The following is a 19,831-nucleotide window of genomic DNA, read 5'->3' as shown; positions in this document are numbered from 1 at the left end:
GATGTCCTTGTTACCTGAAGATAGTATCAGAAAAAAAAATCACTTAAAAGTGAATGTATTGGGGCGCCTGAGTGGCTCAGTGGGTTAAGCCTTTGCCTTCGGCTTGGGTCATGATCTCAGGGTCCTGGGATCGAGCCCCGCATCAGGCTCTCTGTTCAGTGTGGAGCCTGCTTTCCTCCTCTCTCTGTCTCTGCCTCTCTGCCTACTTGTGATCTCTCTCTCTGTCAGATAAGTGGATGAAATCTTAAAAAAAAAAAAAAAAAAGTGAATGTACTTAAGCAATTCCTAAAATTTTATAGTATGTAGTGATAAAAGGCTTGATTGGTATTTGAAATTGTCGTAGTCTAAATCTGTGAAAGAATCTTTTAACACACTACAGTTAAATAATTAGTAAATTCTTAGATGGAGCAAAAATGACTGTGTTGATATTTTGAGAAAGGGTTCACTTTTCTGATAAAATTGAATTAAAGCTTTATACACCAATCTAGGTTCAGATTTTGCTTTGATTCATGATCATAATAAGCCATTACTGCAGAGCTAATAGAGAGTTTTATAAATTTCCTAAGGGCCTCACAGTTTCTTGATATTCTTTTGAAGTGTGTATGATGTAAGCTTCCTTTTCTTCTTTGTTATTAATAGCTCTATTTTTGCTAAACCCTCAGCTGATAATGACTTTAACCTAAAGGTCTTTACACCTTGACTTTCACTGACTTTATATAATCCTGTAACCATTCTATGATTGGCAATTTCACTTTTCAACAAATGTGCACTGTATTTGCATTATATGTCCATCGTTTGTAAGATCAGACATTTATGGAGAAACTGACTATATTTATGTGATGAGTAGAGATACAAGCTATAGACACTAATGTTAATTTGTGAAAAGTGATATTTGAACAGGGACTAATGTTACAAATAAATACTTTCATGTCATATTGGTCTTTACTTTCCTACGAAATCCAATAACTGCAAAGATGCCAGTAATGACACTTGGGTAAAGAGTTTGACTGGGTATCTGCCTGCACATAGGAAACACTGAATAAATGATAGCCATCACCATGAACAACAAAGAAGAATCACAAACATGATGTACTGCTTCTGGCTCCCCTCAAGACTATATGCATTTAGCACACCAGAGAAGATAAAGAGACAATTAGAACTTCTTATATTAGTAGAAAGAATTGTATCCAAAGCGCTTCCTTGAGAAGGTGAGTTGTGATCTTGAGAGCTTGCGAATCTTAGTGGAAGTGATGATTAATAAAGCAATGTTACTTTTTAAAAAAATAACAGCAGCTTCATTTTCAAAAAAAAAAATTAGGATAGGTTTGTAAGAAAAGGAGGCAAAAGAAAGTTACTATATAAAAATTGTCTAGCTTTTTCTTTTTCTCTACATTTTTGAATGTTACAATTTTACATAAACTAGTTGGTTTAAATGATATGAAATATATATGTGTATGTTGTATACATGTGTTTGTGTGTATGCTGCATATAAAAACTTTACATAAATTATTTTGTATATTTTGGCATATTTGTATATTTTTGTCTATTTGAGAATTTTTGATAGCTTAATAAATATGATAGCCTAGTCTAATAAATAATAATGCTGTTAATAGAGCTAAATTGAGCATATACTTTTTGCATTCTAGGAGCTTTGTTAAATGTTTCATATGTATTACCTTACTGAATCTTCCTAATTTTAAGAAAAGGCCTACTATCATCACTATTTTATAGATGACAAAACCAGAGGCTTATAAAAGTTTAGGAGTTTCCCCAGTAGCTACTTTGGCTTCTCATATCATGAGATTAGTAGCAAGCTAACTTGCTGTGTGCCAGTAAAAAAGAAAAAGGGCAACCCTCATAAAAGAAGGCATCAGTATTACTGAGTACCTGCTATGAGCTAAACACTGTATTTTATGCTTTACACGTAGGGCATCATTTAATTACCACCATGATCTTGTGCCCAGTAAACATTGTTACATATTACAGATCAAGAAAGCGAGTCTGAAAAAAGAGTCATTTGCCTACATTCTCACAGACAGTAGGTGGTGGAGTCAGGATAAAGTGTAGGTCCACTTAACTTTGTGCTCCTTCCATAGAAGACCCCCATAGGTCTTATCTTGACTCACAGTGACATTGTATAAATTCTATTACATGCTTTTCAGTGCGCAAGACATTTGCCTCTAGGAAAATGAGGAAGGTGCACCTAAGAAAGTTAGTTTACACAGAGCAGAGTTAAGGGTATTTCTGGGTACACAAATGGGATTAGAGTTATTTTCAGTCTTCTTCTTCATAAATCCCTGCTTACCTGCCTGGAGATACACGTACATACAAATATAGTGTGTATTTGATGAGCATCTATTTCTTGTTTTTCAAATTCCCCTTGGTCCAGAAACACGACCAGTTGACATTTTTGTCATGTTTTATAGAGACTTTTCTTCAAACTGGGTCTTTGCTTACAGTTCCCAAACCATGACCCAACATTAATGCCATATTTAATTAACTTCCTAAAATAATATATTTTGACTCAGAAAATAAAAAAAATACTTGTTTTCATCCTCAAAATCACATCAAACATATTCAACCCAAGGACTATTATTAAAAATGGACACAAGGTGTGAGACAAAGCCATAATGAAAATGTTTTTGTATGAGGACTCACATGACCAAACCCTGGACGATTTTGTATAGATAGTACTGAGATTTTGTTTGATCCAGCATCGAATCCTGGGCCAGCGAGAGCAAAGTATGCAAAGAATATGAATAATGATGTCAAGTGCTAATTTGCATAGAGTGCCTATGTGTGATGGCCACTGTGCTGAATACTTTACGTGCATATTGTCTTCTACTCTCAAAACATCTCTTTGAGGTACATATCATTATTATGTATGTTCTACCATTGAAGGAACTGAATCTTAGTAAAATCATATAATTTGTTCAAGGTAACTTGCTCTACAGTAAGCAAAGGTGCTGGGACTGAAAACCAGGTCTAAATTCAATGACACTATTTATTATTATTATTATTATTATTATTAATATATAATGTATTATTTATTTCAAGGGTATAGGTCTGTGATTCATCAGTCTTACACAATACACAGAGCTCACCACAGCACATAATCTCCCCAGTGAATTCAGTGGTATTCTTAAATCCTGTTCTATATTACCAATGTTTGCCCATTTATGTTAGTGAGCTTTGCTCCAAGATTTAGCTGGATACACAGTGTGCGTCCTTAGTGGGGGAGTATCACGCCAAAGGGTATGAAAACTGGTTCTTGGGAGAAGGTGAAAGAAATTCATATATATATATATGTGTGTGTGTGTGTGTGTATGTGTGTGTGTGTGTATGTATATACATATATATCTCATAGATAAACATATAGTACACAACCAGATGTATAGTATATTTGTGATATTAAAATTCTACTGGGGGCAGTTAGGGGAAAACAAAGGTCTAAATAGACTCCTGGGTAAGAGGAGGGATAATGAAGAAAAGTTTGAGTTGCACTGGTTTCTAGTTTTAAAAGAGCTATGGATGTGAATGTCCCTGTAATTCTCAGCAACTCCCTTGGGGAAGACTTTAAGCACTGGATTTGCTAGAGGATAATAGTTTCTTTCTTCAAACGTAGGCTGAGTGAATAAAATCTGCAGTGCCACAATTATGAGTGATCTAATCAAGATACTTTGGAAAATATCTAGTAAGGACCATACAAAGGAATAGAGTACAGGAGAGAAAGGCTGGAGAGCTTGGTCAAGCCAGGAGAGGTGTTCTCCCACGGGCAACATGAGCAATCCCTGAGCTGAGGCAGGGAGGAAGTGAATATAGTCAGGGAATCTGATATACTCAGAGAAGCTCCAGGAGCCTGGGTCAGGTTTCAAACCATGCAGGAGCAAGGCCAAGCTACAATGGTAGGGGATAGTGACACAGATCCAAGAGCACCAAGAGAACAAGTAAAGAGTCCGTTAAGGAACAGAGAGAATAAGAGGTTCCAAAAAAGACACCCAAGCATGTTTGGGTAGGAGAAATCTGTTTTCCTGTGGAAGGTCTGGTATGTATTTTTAGAGAAGTGATGGCTACTTGAAGGTATGGCCTGGGAGCTGACAACACTATAAATTAGCTTGTTACAGTCTTCCTCAAGTACAAGTAGGCAACGTGAAGACTTTTAAAAAGGAACAAGGTATTCAATGAACAACCATAAATGACTAAAAAAGCATGAAGAGTTCAGCCTCACTAGTTACCAACGAAAGGCAACAAGATAAGAGAACATTTTCCCCTTTCAGATTAGAAAAGATCTAATAAACCAATGCTTCATGAAATAGGCACCATAAGATAATGTTAATGGAAGTAAAAATTGGTATAACCTTTCTAGAAAATTGCTTGGCAATGTGTACCATGAACTTTTAAAAGCTGCACAATTTTAGTCCATTATTCCCATTTTAAGAATCTATTCTAAGAAAAATATCTTCAGGACAAAGAATTATATGCAAAGATGTTCACTGCATGTGGGAAAACTTGAAGCAATTTAAATGCCTAATAATTGAAGTGAAATAAATTATGATTCATGACAATGAAATGCTTGGCAGATGTTAAAAAGTCTTCAGTAATTAAAAATGGAACTAAAAACAATTATATATCACATTTTTTCCAATTAGATTAGAAAAAGTAAGAAGTAGTGATATAGCTATGTTGTTAAGGACATGGAAAAATTGTTAGTCATAATACCGCTATGAACTTTTTGGAGAGACATTTGGTAATAACATATTAATGATGAAAATGTGCGTACCCTTTAATATAGCAATTCCATTTTTAGTAATTTATCTTTGGAACAAATTAAGACAAGTACATGAGGATATAGGTTGAAGGCTTCTCATTACACCATTTTACATAATAGCAACAAAAAGGATAAAAACCTAAATATCCCCCAATAGAAAATAGGTCCATGCATATAATACTATAAACTCATTACCATGGTTATACAGATGCATATTTATATATGCACATACACGTACACACACACACACACACACTGCGTATGGTAAGTTGAAATGGCTACTATTGGGGTGCTTGGGTGGTTTAGTCCGTTGAGCGTATGACTCTTGGTTTCGGCTCAGATTGTGATTTTAGTGTCCTGAGATCAAGCCCCGCTTCAAGCTCTGAGCTCAGCGCGGAGTCTGCTGGAGAGTCTCTCTCCCTCTCCCCCTTCCCCTACTGGTGTGCATGCTCTCTCTCAAAAAACAAATAAATCTTAAAGAAAAAAAAAAAAAAAGAAATGACTACTATTGACTGAAGATCACAGGGCAGATTATATATTCTATTTGCATAAAATTCTAGGTAGCATATTTCCTTGATCTTAAGAAACATAATTTGATAACATTTTCACATTTTTGAAGTTGAAATGCAACTTGTAAACAAGGTCAAAAGAAACCTGGCGGCTGCTAACAGAGAAGGTTCCACCCTTGTCTTTGTCTGTACTTGTGGGAAAGTCACCACGAGTAGATTTTAGCAGCTCACCTCAAAGTCTCCTCAGTCGAGCTGAGTTACTTGGATTGGACAGCCTCTCATGATTACATCTGAACTTACATTTGGATCCTTCCTTCCCCTTAAAATACTTTTTACAAAAGATTCCTTCTGATGCAGCAATAAAGTGAAAGGTTATTGTACACAGGAGATAAAGGGTCACATGTCAGGCTACGCAACTGTAGGCAGGAGAAACAGCCACATCCTTTGTAAACTAAATCACAGACTTTTGAAAGATGGGGCAAGTAGGTTATGACCGAACTATGAATCATGAAAGAATATATAACTCAGGTGCTAAAATTGTATCTGTCGAAAACTCCTAGACGACTTTTGAAAAAGCTGTTTACCTTTGGCAATTTATAAATCAACTCGGGAATCCTAACGCAGCTAAAACCCTGGAATATTTTATGTGCCTCCAACTTCAACTATCAACATCAAAGAGAAGAAAGAGGTCAAGGTGATCAGCATGCGGCATAAAACCCTAACTGCTGATGGTTGGAATTGATTTAGATCCTTAGACCACATTCATATTCTGAATATGAAATAGGTTTAGACTCAATTTCTAATTGTTATACTTAAGATGGTGACCTGCATTTGGTCTATTAATGTTGCTAGAAAAAGTGTTTTTCTACATTTAATGAAGTTTATCTTGCACCCCCAAAATTGTTATTAAACCAGTGGAGCATATCCTAAAGCATAGCCTTCTGGATCAAGTAAATGTAACACACACATGTGTGTGTATAGATATAAACACAGAAAGGCTTTTCTTTAAGATTTTTCATCAACTGTTAAAAATGTCATCTCTGCTAATCTCTCAAAAGTGTGATCAGGGTGGTATTTACTTAACTTTTTTTTTTTTTTTTTTCAGTTGTAGGATCTTTTTTCCCCTTCAGCTTTATGGAAGCATAATTGAGAAACGAAACTGTAAGAAATTTAAAGTGCACATCATGATGATTTGATATACAGATACATTGTGAAGGGATTCCTCCCATCTAGTTAATTAACACATTTATCACCTTACACACACACACACACAACCCCCCCCCCACACACACACAATTTGGTGAGAACATTTAAGTTCTACTCTCTTAACAAATTTCAACTGTACAATACAGCACTGTCAACTACAGTCACCATCCTACACAGTAGATCCTCAGACCTTATTGATGATATAGTGGAAAGTTTGTACCCTTTTATCAACTTCTCTCTATTTCTTCCACCTGCCAGCTCCTGACAACCACTTTTCTATTCTCTGTTTCCGTAAGTTTGACTTGCTTTTGTTTTTGTTTTAGATTCCACATATAAGTGAACTCATGCAGTATTTGTCTTTGCCTGTCTGGCTTATTTCTCTTAGCAAATGCCTTCAGGATCCACCCATGTGGCTGCTAACAGAAGGATTTCCTTCTTTCTCTGTATTTACTCCTTACTATATACTTTCCATATTGTGTGGCTTTTAAAAAATAATGTGCTTAAACCAATTTCATGACTAGAATAAAGGAAATTATGAGCTATTTTAAAATACATTTGAATGGCATGGTAGACATTATCATATGTTAAAAGAATGCATAATTTGAAAAATACCCACCACACATGCATATACATACACAGTCACATCACATGAAAAATGTTGGAAATGAAATATACCAAATGGATAACAGTGGCTATCTATAGTTATTAAATACAGGCTATTTCATTTTCTTAATATTTTCCTGTTTTTCTAAATTTTCTAATTTTCTGTTTTTCTATATTTCTAAATTTTCTATAATGAGTATAACTACTTTGGTATTATGGCTAAAAATATAAACAGAAATTGGGTTTTAGATCTTAAACACCACTGAGGTTTCTGTATTTCTCCTTTATTTTTGTGAATGATTTTTTTTGTTCTTATTAAAAAGTGGATGCTGGTGATTTTGAACACTACTAAAAGTTATTCCCCTGGGGACTGATGTTTATGAATGGAAACGCATGAAGAATGCTATTGTAGTCTGATGTATCTGAAAGCCTGGGATTTGAGCTGCCAATTTCTTGGGGGATGGGCTTTGAGCAGAGTCCAAAAAAGGGCAAAATCTAAGGAAAGGAATAATCACTGTTAAATAACTCACACTTCCTCTTTCCGGCTTCATGCTTAACAATGACTGCAACTCTCAAAAGTCACCAAAACATCCTTGAAAAATTAACATCACCCTTGCTCCTTTGGGACACTTTTCCAGAATAACCTTTTGTGCTTTTTCAGAGGCGTATTTCAGGCCTTTAACTCAGATCTTAGGAGAAGGCATGCTGTAATTATTCTGAATATAAGACCAAGAAACACAATGGTAAATAGAACATGCTGTCTGTGTGAAGGTGTGCCCACAGGAAAAGAAATCCGAAGGCCATATTTACTCACATCCTCTGATGTGGTACCAAATAACTAGCAGAAGTGGAATTAGTCCATGAAGACTCCCGACTGCCAAAAGTCCACGCTCTGGCAGAAATTATTGCCACATGTGTGTTGCAAAATAGTTGAAGACAGAAAAGGGTGAAAATCTTAAGAGCAATGGCTTCTCTTAAGGCTCTGTCTTCAATGCCGTATCTTGATGAGCCCAAATCAATCTCAGACTTACTAAATGAAGCAATGAATGCAAACTTCTCAGCATGTTGTAAATATTCATTAATGCCAAGTATTGTTTAAGAAAATGATTACATACATCGCTTCTTGGCCTTTTGGCTAAGATCAAGTGAAGAAAATGATTACATGCGTATAGTACTTTATAGTTTACAAAGGCCTTTCACAAAGGACTGACTAATATCTCTTCAGGGTATTTATGGTGTTGATTAAATATATTGATTCCACATCATGAAGTGGCTTGGAGATGGGAGATTCTCTTGGGTCTTGACACCACCTCTTTGAATCATTTCTTCATTCATTATGTCAGCTTTCCTATCTGGAAGGGGTGGTCAGCTTTCCTCTCCGGAAGGGGTGGTCAGGGGTTCTTCTCTGTCTGGAGTGGCCAGAGTCCAGAGTACAATGGATGGGCGGCCTTAATTTATGGAGAGCTCTTCTTAGAGGACACGTAATAATAATGAAAAAAAAAAATCTATTGCATGACGAAAGTTCACAACTATGCAAAGGTAAAGCAGCTGCCCCCTGGTGATTCTCAGCTTCTCCATTCTTCGTCTCAGAAGTTTGAAATTACTTGTCAAATCTGCTGAAATGCCGTGATTTACAAACCCTTTAATAAAAGAGACGGTAACAGATTTTCTTCCAGCATCTCCCATCAGCATGAACACAGCACCCCGAGGAGCGTACCACCAGCCAGATCATTAGTCTCTGCAAGTCATCTTTAATGATAGGCTCTGGTGGAGGCGGGGGGTGTACAGCAGGGAGGATGCATTCTGCTTCCAAATCATTCTCTTGCTCCATAAGCAGAGGGGAAAAGATTGCTCCTTGTCGGTGATGACAAGGAGGGAGCCCATGTAGCAACTCACAGCCCACCAAGCTGCTACATGTTTTATGTGGAAGAAGGCTTGAGAGCTACAACCCAGGCTTCTCCAAAGCAGGCACAAACTACACAGAACCCTGCCGTGTCACCAGAAAAGGGAGTGTGAAGTTGGAGACTCGCGCTGGCAGCTAATGGTTGTCGAATGCCTCGCGTGCTCTGACCTCAGTTCTTGACCATTCCACCGTGACTTCAGACTCAGGCATGAGGTGTGATTGCTATTCCAATTTCCATAGGAGGAAACTGAGACTTTGAAAAGTTAGGTAACTTACCAAAAGTCGCACAATGCTGAGGCTGTAATTCAGACCTGGGGGGCTAACTCTGGAGCCAATGCGTGCACACACACGCATGCGCACATGGACACCTTTTCTCTCCATATATATGTATATATACATTCTCTTTCATTATTTTTATAGAACATATATTATTCTCTTTGTGTGTGTCTATGTGCGTGCATGTGTATGTGCTGAGAGTAAACTGATATAAAGTACTCGGGGACTCTTTTTCTATTTTTAGTATCTAGGATAATACCCAATATACCTGTAGGTTAACATTTTTACATTATGTAAGATTTTACATCAGTACTCTAACTCAGCGACATTTTATATTTCTTCAGAACGGACTCTGTGTAGACTTAAATACCACTCTCATCTTTTCCTTTGGAAGTTCTCCCTAACTTCTAAGCTGGTTAAGTCTCCCTCCAAAATTGAATATAACTGTCTCTGCAAATTATTGTAACTACTTGTTTAATGCCTGACTTCTATGTCCCATGAAGGGAGAAACATGTCTTTCTTATTCACTACTGTAAACCCAATACCTTTTATAGTACCATGCACATAGTAGGGACTCAATAAACACTTGCTGATTAAATGAATACATCCGTAACCATATCTGTCCCTAGAGCAATATTATCAAGGCCTTATTCCACATATTTGTTCATTGTTTTCCCCAACAGATACCTACTTATTGCAGAATTGGTGAACATAGAAAACCATAGCATTTTGCTATGCACCCATCATAATCCATTTCACTTATGTGTGTGTTATGTGTATGTATATATATACATATATATAATATGCAAATATAGACAGTCCTTATGAGCACATCAGAGCATATACATATTGAAGCTGCCATGAGTATTTTAAATCAAACTCTGTAATATCATAAAAGACAACAAATTCCTTATTTTGAGCATGACAGATATGGCTATAAGTTTATTACATTACAATATTTTGCAAGAGCCCCTGCTTTATGGAAAAAGAAAAATGAAGCAACCTATAAAAAAACAATTTTCTTTCTATTCATAAGCAAGGAAATACAAAATTTATTATTCAATTATTTTTAAGATTTATACAGTCATTACATTTGTTTGATGTACACAAGAAATCTTAATACTATCCTCAGTCTCATATTATGTTCAGTTTTGAGTGTTCATGTCTGCATGTCAGAAGGAAGAAAAAGGAACGAGTAAGACACCCGAGAAGGCCACATCCCCAAAGAGGACAGAGGCTTTAATGGGAAGCAGTTAGGGAAAGGAGGCAGTGCGTCATCTCTGTGTTGACTTGCATCTGCAATAATAGCCGACTAAAAGCTGGTATTTTCCTTCTAGGCTTGATGTCTGCAAATTTCCTATCTGGTACTTAGGTTAACAGTCATAACGAGTGCAACTGGGTGAGCCAGTTAGGCTTTCCCTAGAGCAAAAACAACTGAGAGGTGGAAGATCAGCAAAAGATCTAGGCATGTAATACATGCCACAAAAGCATATCTACCGAATATCATGCATTAAAAAATAATCACTAATATTCTGTGGCTATTTAAAGAAAGGCTACAATAGAGAAAGTTCCAAGTCACAATGCATTCTTTTTCCAATCTGGTTTCTGAATGCAGGCTTACCCCAAGTTTAAACCTTTACCTCCATGGATTCAGTCCTTATCTCTAAGTAAATGATTCCCAAATTTTTACAATCGATTTACTCCTAGATTCATCTACATGGAAGGTGCAGGACCTTAAAATTGAGAGGTCCCAAAAGTAACTCATTTCTTTCTTGTTCTCTTGGATACCCATTTCTCCTGGTTTAAAACAGCACCTTTCTCCCTGTGTCTCAGGATGGAAGTTTTCACTCCTTTCCACATCCTAGTAGATTTCAAGTGATTCTACCTTGATGATGTTTTCGGAATCTCAGGATGAAAACGGTACTGTCAATCCCTTATTACTTCTCCTGAAGTGCTTCAGCAAATTCCCAAATTTCATCAGTCAGCTCAAGCCCCTGTGCCTCCAGAAGTTATCCCAGATTCTTCCTGGTTAAAATCTATCCACTATTCACTCATTCCAGCACTTTTTTACATTCTATTATGACTGTTGCTATAGTATGCATTTGTAGGAAGTGCTCATCTCCTCCATTTCGTGTAAATTCCTAGAAGGCAGAAGCATCATTTTCCCCCATCATTCCTGCACAGGGGCTTAAGAGCTCTGAGGACATCATGGAATGCTTAGTGACTACTGGAATGGAGGAGTGCATGTGTGAATATTCTTTATCTTTTCCCTTCTTTTCATCATTGACCCTAGTTCCCTTTTTCTGCTCTGGAGAACAATTTACCTACACTTCAGGTTTTAAAATTTTCTACACATAACAACTCTTCTTTCTGGGGCTTTGTGCTGATCTCATTAGTTCTCTATCAGGTAACTATAGTCAGTGCCCAGGCATGTGTAATTCAAACTCAGGGTTCATCTCTTTTACTGGGGAGTAAAAGTCTTCGATCTTGAGCAAAGCAAGGCCATCTGGTATGCACACACACACACACACAAATATATATATGTATATATATATATATATATATTTTTTTTTTTAAAGAGAGAGATAAAGGGCTGGGGGAGGGGGAGAGGGAGAGGGGAAAGATAGTCTTAAATAGGCTCCACACTCTGCACGGTGCCCAACTTGTAGCTTGATCTCACAGCCCTGAGACTGTGACCTGAGCTGAAATCAAGAGTTGGATGCTTAACTCACTGAGCCACCCACATGCCCCTAACATTTATATATTTTAAACTTATTGAGTTACTCATTTTCTTTCGACTGAGGGACACATTCAGAATCAACTATGTATTTTGGGCTGTTATGGCCCTAAGTGAGTCTCATGGAGATACAAGAGAAAACTCCCAGGCTTAGTCGGTACCAGAGACCAGAGAGATTACTCTGGAGACAAGGAAAATAGCAGACATAATAAACAGATGCATCTTAGGTACAGAAGCCAAGCTAGACTTCTGGGGATCTTCCAGTTTGGTAAACACGTCAAGGTACTAGAACGACGGCATTACTTAGGGCGTGGAAGCTCTGTGCCCCTTCCCCAAATCTTGCCCCATGTATGTCTTTCATTTGGCCGCTCCCGAGTTGCAGCCCTTATAATAAACAGGTAATACAATGTAAAGCTTAGTTCTGTGAGCTGTTCTCACAAATTACTAAACCCACGATGGGCGTTTGTAAGAACTCTCACTTTATAGCTGGTCAATTAGAAGCACAAGTGACAAAACCTGGGACTTACAATTGGCATCTGAAGTGGGGGGGGGCAGTCTTCTGAGACTGAGACCTTAACCTGTGGGGTCTGCACTAACTCCAGATTGTTAGTGTCAGACTTTTTTAGGGTAAGGGGGGAAACGCATACATCTGCTGTCAGAAGTGTTGTGAGTAGTATAGAGAAAGAGCTTCTCCTTCACTGACTTCCTGCTCAATTTCCAGCATGCCAGCCATGCAGTAAACATGAGTGAGACAGGGAAACTGCCTCACAGAGCAAGAACCCAAGTGACATATCAGCAGTTGGTCAATCTGGAGATCTTCAGAACCAGGCAACTAATTTCTTATGAAGCAACAATGTGAATTCTGAAACCCTTAGCAGATCTGCCTGGTAGAACATTTTGCAGGTTCAGTCTCACTTAGCTCTTAACAGGCTCGGTCTATTTAGAAAAACTCTCTGTGATCTTCAGTTATTAATAGAAAGGATTTTACATTTCATATTTGCCATGTAGTTTCCATATAAATATTCAGAATAACTAGGGAGTGTGATTTTCCTATTTTTAATGAAGATGGTCTTGCATCACTGTTTTTTTATGTTCCTATACACTTTTTCTTAACCTGGTCATACTTAACACTGTCATTTGCTGAGGTGGGGACTCAATAACTTTACCACATCGTTGACTACAAAGGGCCTACCTACAGAGGGTGGGGGGTGGGGACAGTTAGTGGACACTTCCCACTTAAAGAATATTGAGAAGTTAACAAAAACAGTTACTCCTCAGAAAACAAATCACACCTTCCAATTTTCCTTTGCCTAGTGACTCTCAGATAGATAAATTAATATCCCCTGGCCTTATGTGAAAAATTTGACCCGTTTGCTTCTTACAGGATGTGATTTCTATGTCATGGTAAGGAAAGTTGTGTTGTCCATGACTATGATTTTGTCTTACCAATTATCAAGTAGGGATATTTAAAACCCTAATAAATGAGGTCAGAAATTTAAAATGTCCAAGAGTCAACTTTTTTCACATAGACAATGTAATTCCAAAGAGGAACATGTAACTAACTGTTATTGTAGAGATAATTAAAGTCATTACAGAAACAGATTTTTCCTCCAAGGGGTCTAGAAAAGAAGTTGGATGCCAGGTAGTGCTAGTGCGCTGAGCATGGGGTGAACAGGAGACCAAAGGTCTTCGTGGGGTCAAAGACAGGGTGTAGTTAGGGAAATCCAGAGCTGGGGAATGGTGGTCAGGAGATTTGGGGAAACCCACCAGAACCCCTGACATCAAGGGGCTGTTGCAAAGACTGAATGACGTCATGTATGCAGAGCAGAACATCATCTTCTGTCTCCAGCTAGGCCACCTGGGTTCAAATTCCCACAGTGCCCCTTCCTGGCTGAGGGATCCTGTGAAAGTTACATATATTCTCTGACTCTTAATTTCTTCATCAGTGCAGATGAAATGACATAATACAGGAATGTACTTTGCACATAGTAAAGCACTCAAATAATATTTATTTATTATGACCCACTATTTTTATACCCTCAGGTTCCCCTATTTAAAATTGCAATCTCCAATATACTCCATTGAGAGTGTATTTCCCTATTTTATTTTTCTCTGGAGAACTTACTAACATCTCCATGCTATATATATTTTACTTATTTATCTCCTTATTTTTGACCCTCCACATTAGAATGTAAGCTCCCTGACTATAGGGATATTTTTCCATTTTGTTTCCTACTGGGGATTGCTTACAGAGAGTACTAGCACACAATAATCCTCAATATATATTTGTTAAATGAAAAAAAAATCATTGTCTAATCTAGCCTTGGTATATAGAAAGGATGACAAATTGTTGGTTATGAAATAGCCAAAATGACCTTGCCAGTGGGGACCATTTCCAAGATCCAAGATGTGGCCAGAGATGTGGATTACTGAGTAGCATGGAGAGAAAGTATGTTGGAGCTCAAGAAGTCAAAGAGACCCTAAAACCAGGATGTTGGCTGGATCATCCACATCAGTCTATGTCACAGGATAAAGCTAGGAAGCAAGGTGAAGAAGAGGGTAAAAAGGGGCTTCCTGCTTCTCTAAGCCTGCAGTTAAATGCAGAAGAATGTGGGTCAGCAGTGAACAGCAAGAAGGAGAGGTGGGCGGTGGAATCAGCAGGTGGGCTGCACACAAGCCAACAGGAGGTGGTCTGGAAGTGCCAACAGGGAATTGGGAGAATTCAAACAGTGCCTTGGAGCCCCATGACATATGGCCCACAGAAGACTGGAGAACTTTCCAGGGAGTGTGCTACAGAAGCGATGGTCTCCGAAGAGAGCTGGGATTCAGTTAAGGAAACAGGTGGGCGAGGTTGGCAGAGAGCCTGCGAATGTAGAGGAGGGTGTTGCTAAGGATGTGACATTCCTGAAGGCGTGATAGGGGTGAGAGCACTAGCAGGAGCACAGAACAGTCTAGAGATGGGTGTGCAAGAGGCTGTATGCACAGAGGATGGAGATAGTATTCAGACACAAAGACACTTAAGAATCGTTACAAGGTTTTTTGTTTGTTTTTCATTACCAGATAGATACAAGATGATTTTGTAGTTAAATAAGCTAATCAAGGAGAGGGACAGCAAATTTCTGGAAACATCTTCATGTTAAAAATGCTCTAAGGATTTGTTCAAATGTCTAACAGTAACATCTTCTGCTTGTTATGGAAATATCTTTCCCTTCCTTCCATCTCAGAAGAATACTTGATAGCTTCAATAGGATATACTCTTGGATGAATTAATCTGAGTCATTACCTTTCGCAACTTTTATTTTTTTTTAAACTCAACTAAAATAGATTACGATATTACTGAAATTGTTTATCAAAGTGAAACATTAAGAAAAGCTTTGGAACTCTTGTGGGTTAGAACTGTTGTTTAACACTTTTCTATCTTTCCTGTTAAGTCAAATTTGAAAGGATGAAGCATATCATGTTTATATCCAGATAAATTCATAAGCCAATGTTCACTAGTTGGTTGGTTGGTTGGTGAGTGGCTCAAACACTTACTTACTGTAAGAACAAAGGCACTGTAAGAACAAAGCAATGAATGAGACCAGCTAAGGTTTTGAACACTATAGAAACAGTATTTAGATGCCAATAAATAATTATTTAAAAGCTGTTTAGAACAAGTGAATAATCTGATAATGAAAATGATAGTATGAATAATACTATGAATAATACAAGAAAATGATAATATGAATAACAAATGTGGGCAAAACCAGAGTGCCCTAGGAGAATATGCTAGCAGTGCTATTGGATAGAACATGTGGAATGACTGTCCATTGGGAGTTTAGAATTTGGGTTGGGGGACTATTCTCAAGGGGACTTCCATGTCATTTATCATCACAGCGGGAAATTTAAAAAATCCTTCCAGCTTGCACTAGGTAAAAATACCTGAGGCTAGTATATGTAAATGGTGAAAACAAACCTTCTCCATTTTTTTTAAAAAAGGTTTTATTTATTTATTTGTCTATTTTGGGTGTGTAGAGCTAAGGGGGAGAGGCAGAGCCGGAGAAGGACAAGTGGACTCTGCGCTGAGCATAGAGCTGATGTGGGGCTAGATCTTATGACCCTGAGATCATGATCTGAGCTGAAACTAAGATGCTTAACCAACTGAACCATGCAGGAATCCTACCCTTCTCTATTCTTAAGACAGCCATTCTCGTTCAGATGGCAAAGGGTCAGGTTTAGTTTCTCCTAAGTCCTGAAGTTCATTTTAATGTACTTTTATCTGCATAAGCATTTCTTAATGAGATAGTAGGGGCAAATATTTGTGATATGGCTGCTCGCACAGTCCCTCTGGAAGCCTTTTTTATACTTCTTTGACTTGTGCAAAATCCAAGATGAAGGTAACACGGTACTAGAGAAATAAATACAATTTATTTCTATTAAAACATCTTCTTGCATGACTTTCTTGATTTAACAAGATGCTTATGAGATACAGATCTTACTAATTAGAATGGCTATGTTACCAACTTTAGTTGCCTACTATTATGTTTTATATTATATAATTATTTTCCTAAAATAAAAAAAAACCGTAGTTCACATTGATATTCCACACAGTTACTAATACTTATATCTGGTTGATAATATATATTTTGAAAACAAACAGACCAATAACTTAAAATTATCTTTAGATAGGTATCTTCAGTAAAAGTCTCTCTCTTTATTTAAAGAAACCCAAACTCAAACACAAGCAAACGAGTCAATAGATATTCTAAAAGCAAAACAAATGGAAACAACAAACACGTGGAAGTTCTTTTTTGGTGGAGCCCCAATTACTTGAGGCAGGGTTGACAATATCATATTGTTCAATTTCCTCATTAAAACAGGGCCAACTATTCTGCTGCGGCCAGCCTGAACACGAGAGAGGGCCTTTACATAGGCAGGTACTTGCTGTACTTTGGGATTACCAACCAATTCAACTGTAGCTTCTCCTTTTGAGATGTGCTGATCAGTAAAAAGACACTTGGGTACTATTTAATTCCATCTAATTCAAATAGAAAGTTTAAAAGGTCATGAGTTTGTGGATTTTGCATCTTAGTTATTACAAAAGTAATGACCCGAGGCAATGAAGACTTCTGATATCATGTAGGAATCATGCATCCTCCCCTGACGACTGCCTCTTCACCTGTCCTCCACCTGAGCTAGGACGGGATATCAGATATGTGAGAAGCTTTAAATCAGATTACTCTTTTCTGCTGCTGCCCAGGCTACTCCAGGCTAAGGACTTCTACTTCTAGGACCATCTTGCAGGGAAAATTCACCCTTGAGAGAAAAAAAGCCACACCTCACAAGCTACTTAAAAATCTTTATCAGTCATTCTGATTTTTAAAGTTGCAATAAAACACGCACTCATGTTGGAAAAGTTCTTTTTGCTATCGTAAAACACAAAGACAAGTTCAATGTTTAGAGTCGACTCTAGAATAGAATACATTTTGGCCAACTTTTGATCCTAGGAAAAATTTAGTTACTTAAAATGGTAGGAAGTAGAAGCTTAAGTGACACATATTTGTGGGTGAGACCACCCACAATTAAATTAAATTATTTAAGTTTTCCCTACAATTAGCTTAAATAGTATTTTTTATCAAATGCCAAGCCTATTAAAATGATTTAGAATTCAACATAAAACAGAAGAATGCTAATCATTAATTCAGAATATAACAAATTATTCAACAGTGAGGTTAAATATCTGGCATTATCTTTATGTAAAGTCACCTTAATCTTCTAAAATGACAAGTCCAGCGATAGTTGTACATTTTCCTACAGCCATGTCGGTTGCAATTTCAGTAGATGCAAATAGAATTTACTACAGTACTCCTTTTTGCTCTTTTCCTCATTTTTCTGATCTCCTGTGCAGCATTCCTTGTCATAAGACTATGTATACATATTTATGTTTTACAATAACAGATGTCATATCTGAAATATTAGTTATCCAAAACAAAATTAAATGCCAATTCCAACCAAAAAGTCCTTACATTTGTCATATTCCTGTTGTATTTGCAAAAGAGTCTGGAAAGAGCCCTGGTTGACAGAGTTAAGTTCCTTGGCCAAAAAAGGTGTTTGTTTGCTTTTTTTTTTTCTCCAATTTAACACAGTGAATTAAGTAACCAATATTGACTACAAATTGGCTTGATTTTTTTTTAATATGAAAAATTGAAGATCCCATACAAACCAAATTCATGTCATATTTTCTTTAGTATTTCATATTTTCTAAGTAGCCATAGCATTCGTATATAGAAGGTGAGACCAGGTCTTTTGGAAAGAGAACTGGGATTTGGAAATGCAGATGGGAAAAAAAGGATGAGGGGTGTAAACTAGAATCTGGTATGCTATGTACTACTTACCTTCAAAAGTCAAATAAAACTTTCCTCTGTCAAACCAAACGAGGGAAGGCTGTTCATTCTCTGTATGGCCAGGAGTTGAAGCGGGATGGGAAAGGTTAAGGAGAGGGAGAGAGAAGGACACAGTATGAGTTACAGGTCATTAATCTTACTATGGGGGAGGGCGGAGGCACTACATGCCATTAGCGTGCAGGAGAAAGGGAAGGCTGGTAGTCTATGTTTTGGTTTTGGTTTTTAGTTCGGGAAACAGAAAGCAAAAGCAAAGCTATGGAGGCCTAAAGGGATGGGCACGTGTTGTTGGCAGCTTGATACTTGGAGCTTGAGCGCATGGAGTGGAAGTCTTCCTGGCCATGCAGGGGCGTCAGCATATTTTAACTGCACTAGTTAGGGCAAATGGTCATTCAGCAATTGCTGTATCCATTTCATCTTCAGTGTCATCCCCTTCTATATTTTCAAAAAGATAAACTCGGTGTTATGGGTTATATCAAACTTAGCTTAGGTTTTAAATGACATTGCATTTCAATTTAAAGTTCATGGAAGATGTCACACCATCTTCCGCCCCTCGCCTGGAATCACCTTAGGCATCCAGACACAAAGCACCCTTCACCTACGTACCAAAGAGAAAACAAGATTACTGACATTCTTCTACTGTATTTTAAATCAAAAAGCAGTCACTGGACATGTAATTCCGAGCAGTTAAATTATTCCTTTCTTTGTAAATTCACAAAGCAGTGGCATCTCACCTTTTTCAAACCTTTTGAGAAACTGTCATGCAACCTGCTGCTTTTTAATATGTTCATTTAAAAAAAAAATTGGTGGAATGAGTTCCACAATGAAAAATAAATAGATAAGGTGCTTCTGAGAGGCACCAGACACTCATGAGGTGAGTAGCATGTCCATGAAGTTTACAGCATTCAGATGGCGTAATGGCTTGGATTTTTAAAGTCTGGGTACCTAGACATCACTCGGCTAGCACCATACCTGCCAGCGTTTCACAGCGCCTTTCAAACGAGGGCAGTTTGTCATAAAAAACATCATCTTCTGACACTACGAACCAAAGAAATATAAAGGAATGGAAAACAAAAACACAAATACAAACCCCAAATGAAATTAACAGTACACTACACTGGTTGAAACACAGAAATGATATTAATGGAAAAAGGAAACAAAACCTAATACGCTGGGATAAGGATGAGAGGATACAAAACAAGTGATGTGCTTATTTTATGATGGTTCTATGAGAAAAAAAATTAAAAATTTTAAAATTAAAAATTCAGTATCTGTGAATTTGGCTGAAGTCAGATCCATGGAGGAAATCACGTTCCCACCTTTTCAGGGAATTGTTAAAGGCATTATCATTAGTAATTGTCTTGTGTAAGTGCATTTCACTCAGACACAGTTCTCAAGTGGCCAGACATATGTCCATCAATAGAACCTCTTGGTACACAGGGTCACTCA

General features: G+C 37.5%; 1 protein-coding gene across 17 annotated transcripts in view; it reads right to left on the bottom strand.

Moving 5' to 3' along the window:
* Positions 1-19,831, bottom strand: part of SGIP1 (SH3GL interacting endocytic adaptor 1) — a 207,306-nt gene that overhangs the window by 33,155 nt on the left and 154,320 nt on the right. For 10 of the 17 annotated variants that reach the window (XM_059375035.1, XM_059375047.1, XM_059375034.1 and 7 more), the window contains one exon: positions 18,377-18,436. The exons of the other annotated variants lie outside the window; for them this stretch is intronic. In XM_059375035.1, coding sequence (XP_059231018.1) covers positions 18,377-18,436 — 60 coding nt within the window. The remainder of the gene's footprint in view (positions 1-18,376; positions 18,437-19,831) is intronic. 17 annotated transcript variants of the gene reach the window in all.

The sequence above is a fragment of the Mustela nigripes genome, chromosome 14 (genome assembly GCF_022355385.1).
Source record: "Mustela nigripes isolate SB6536 chromosome 14, MUSNIG.SB6536, whole genome shotgun sequence".
NCBI lineage: Eukaryota > Metazoa > Chordata > Mammalia > Carnivora > Mustelidae > Mustela > Mustela nigripes.
This window is presented reverse-complemented; position numbering and strand designations above follow the sequence as displayed.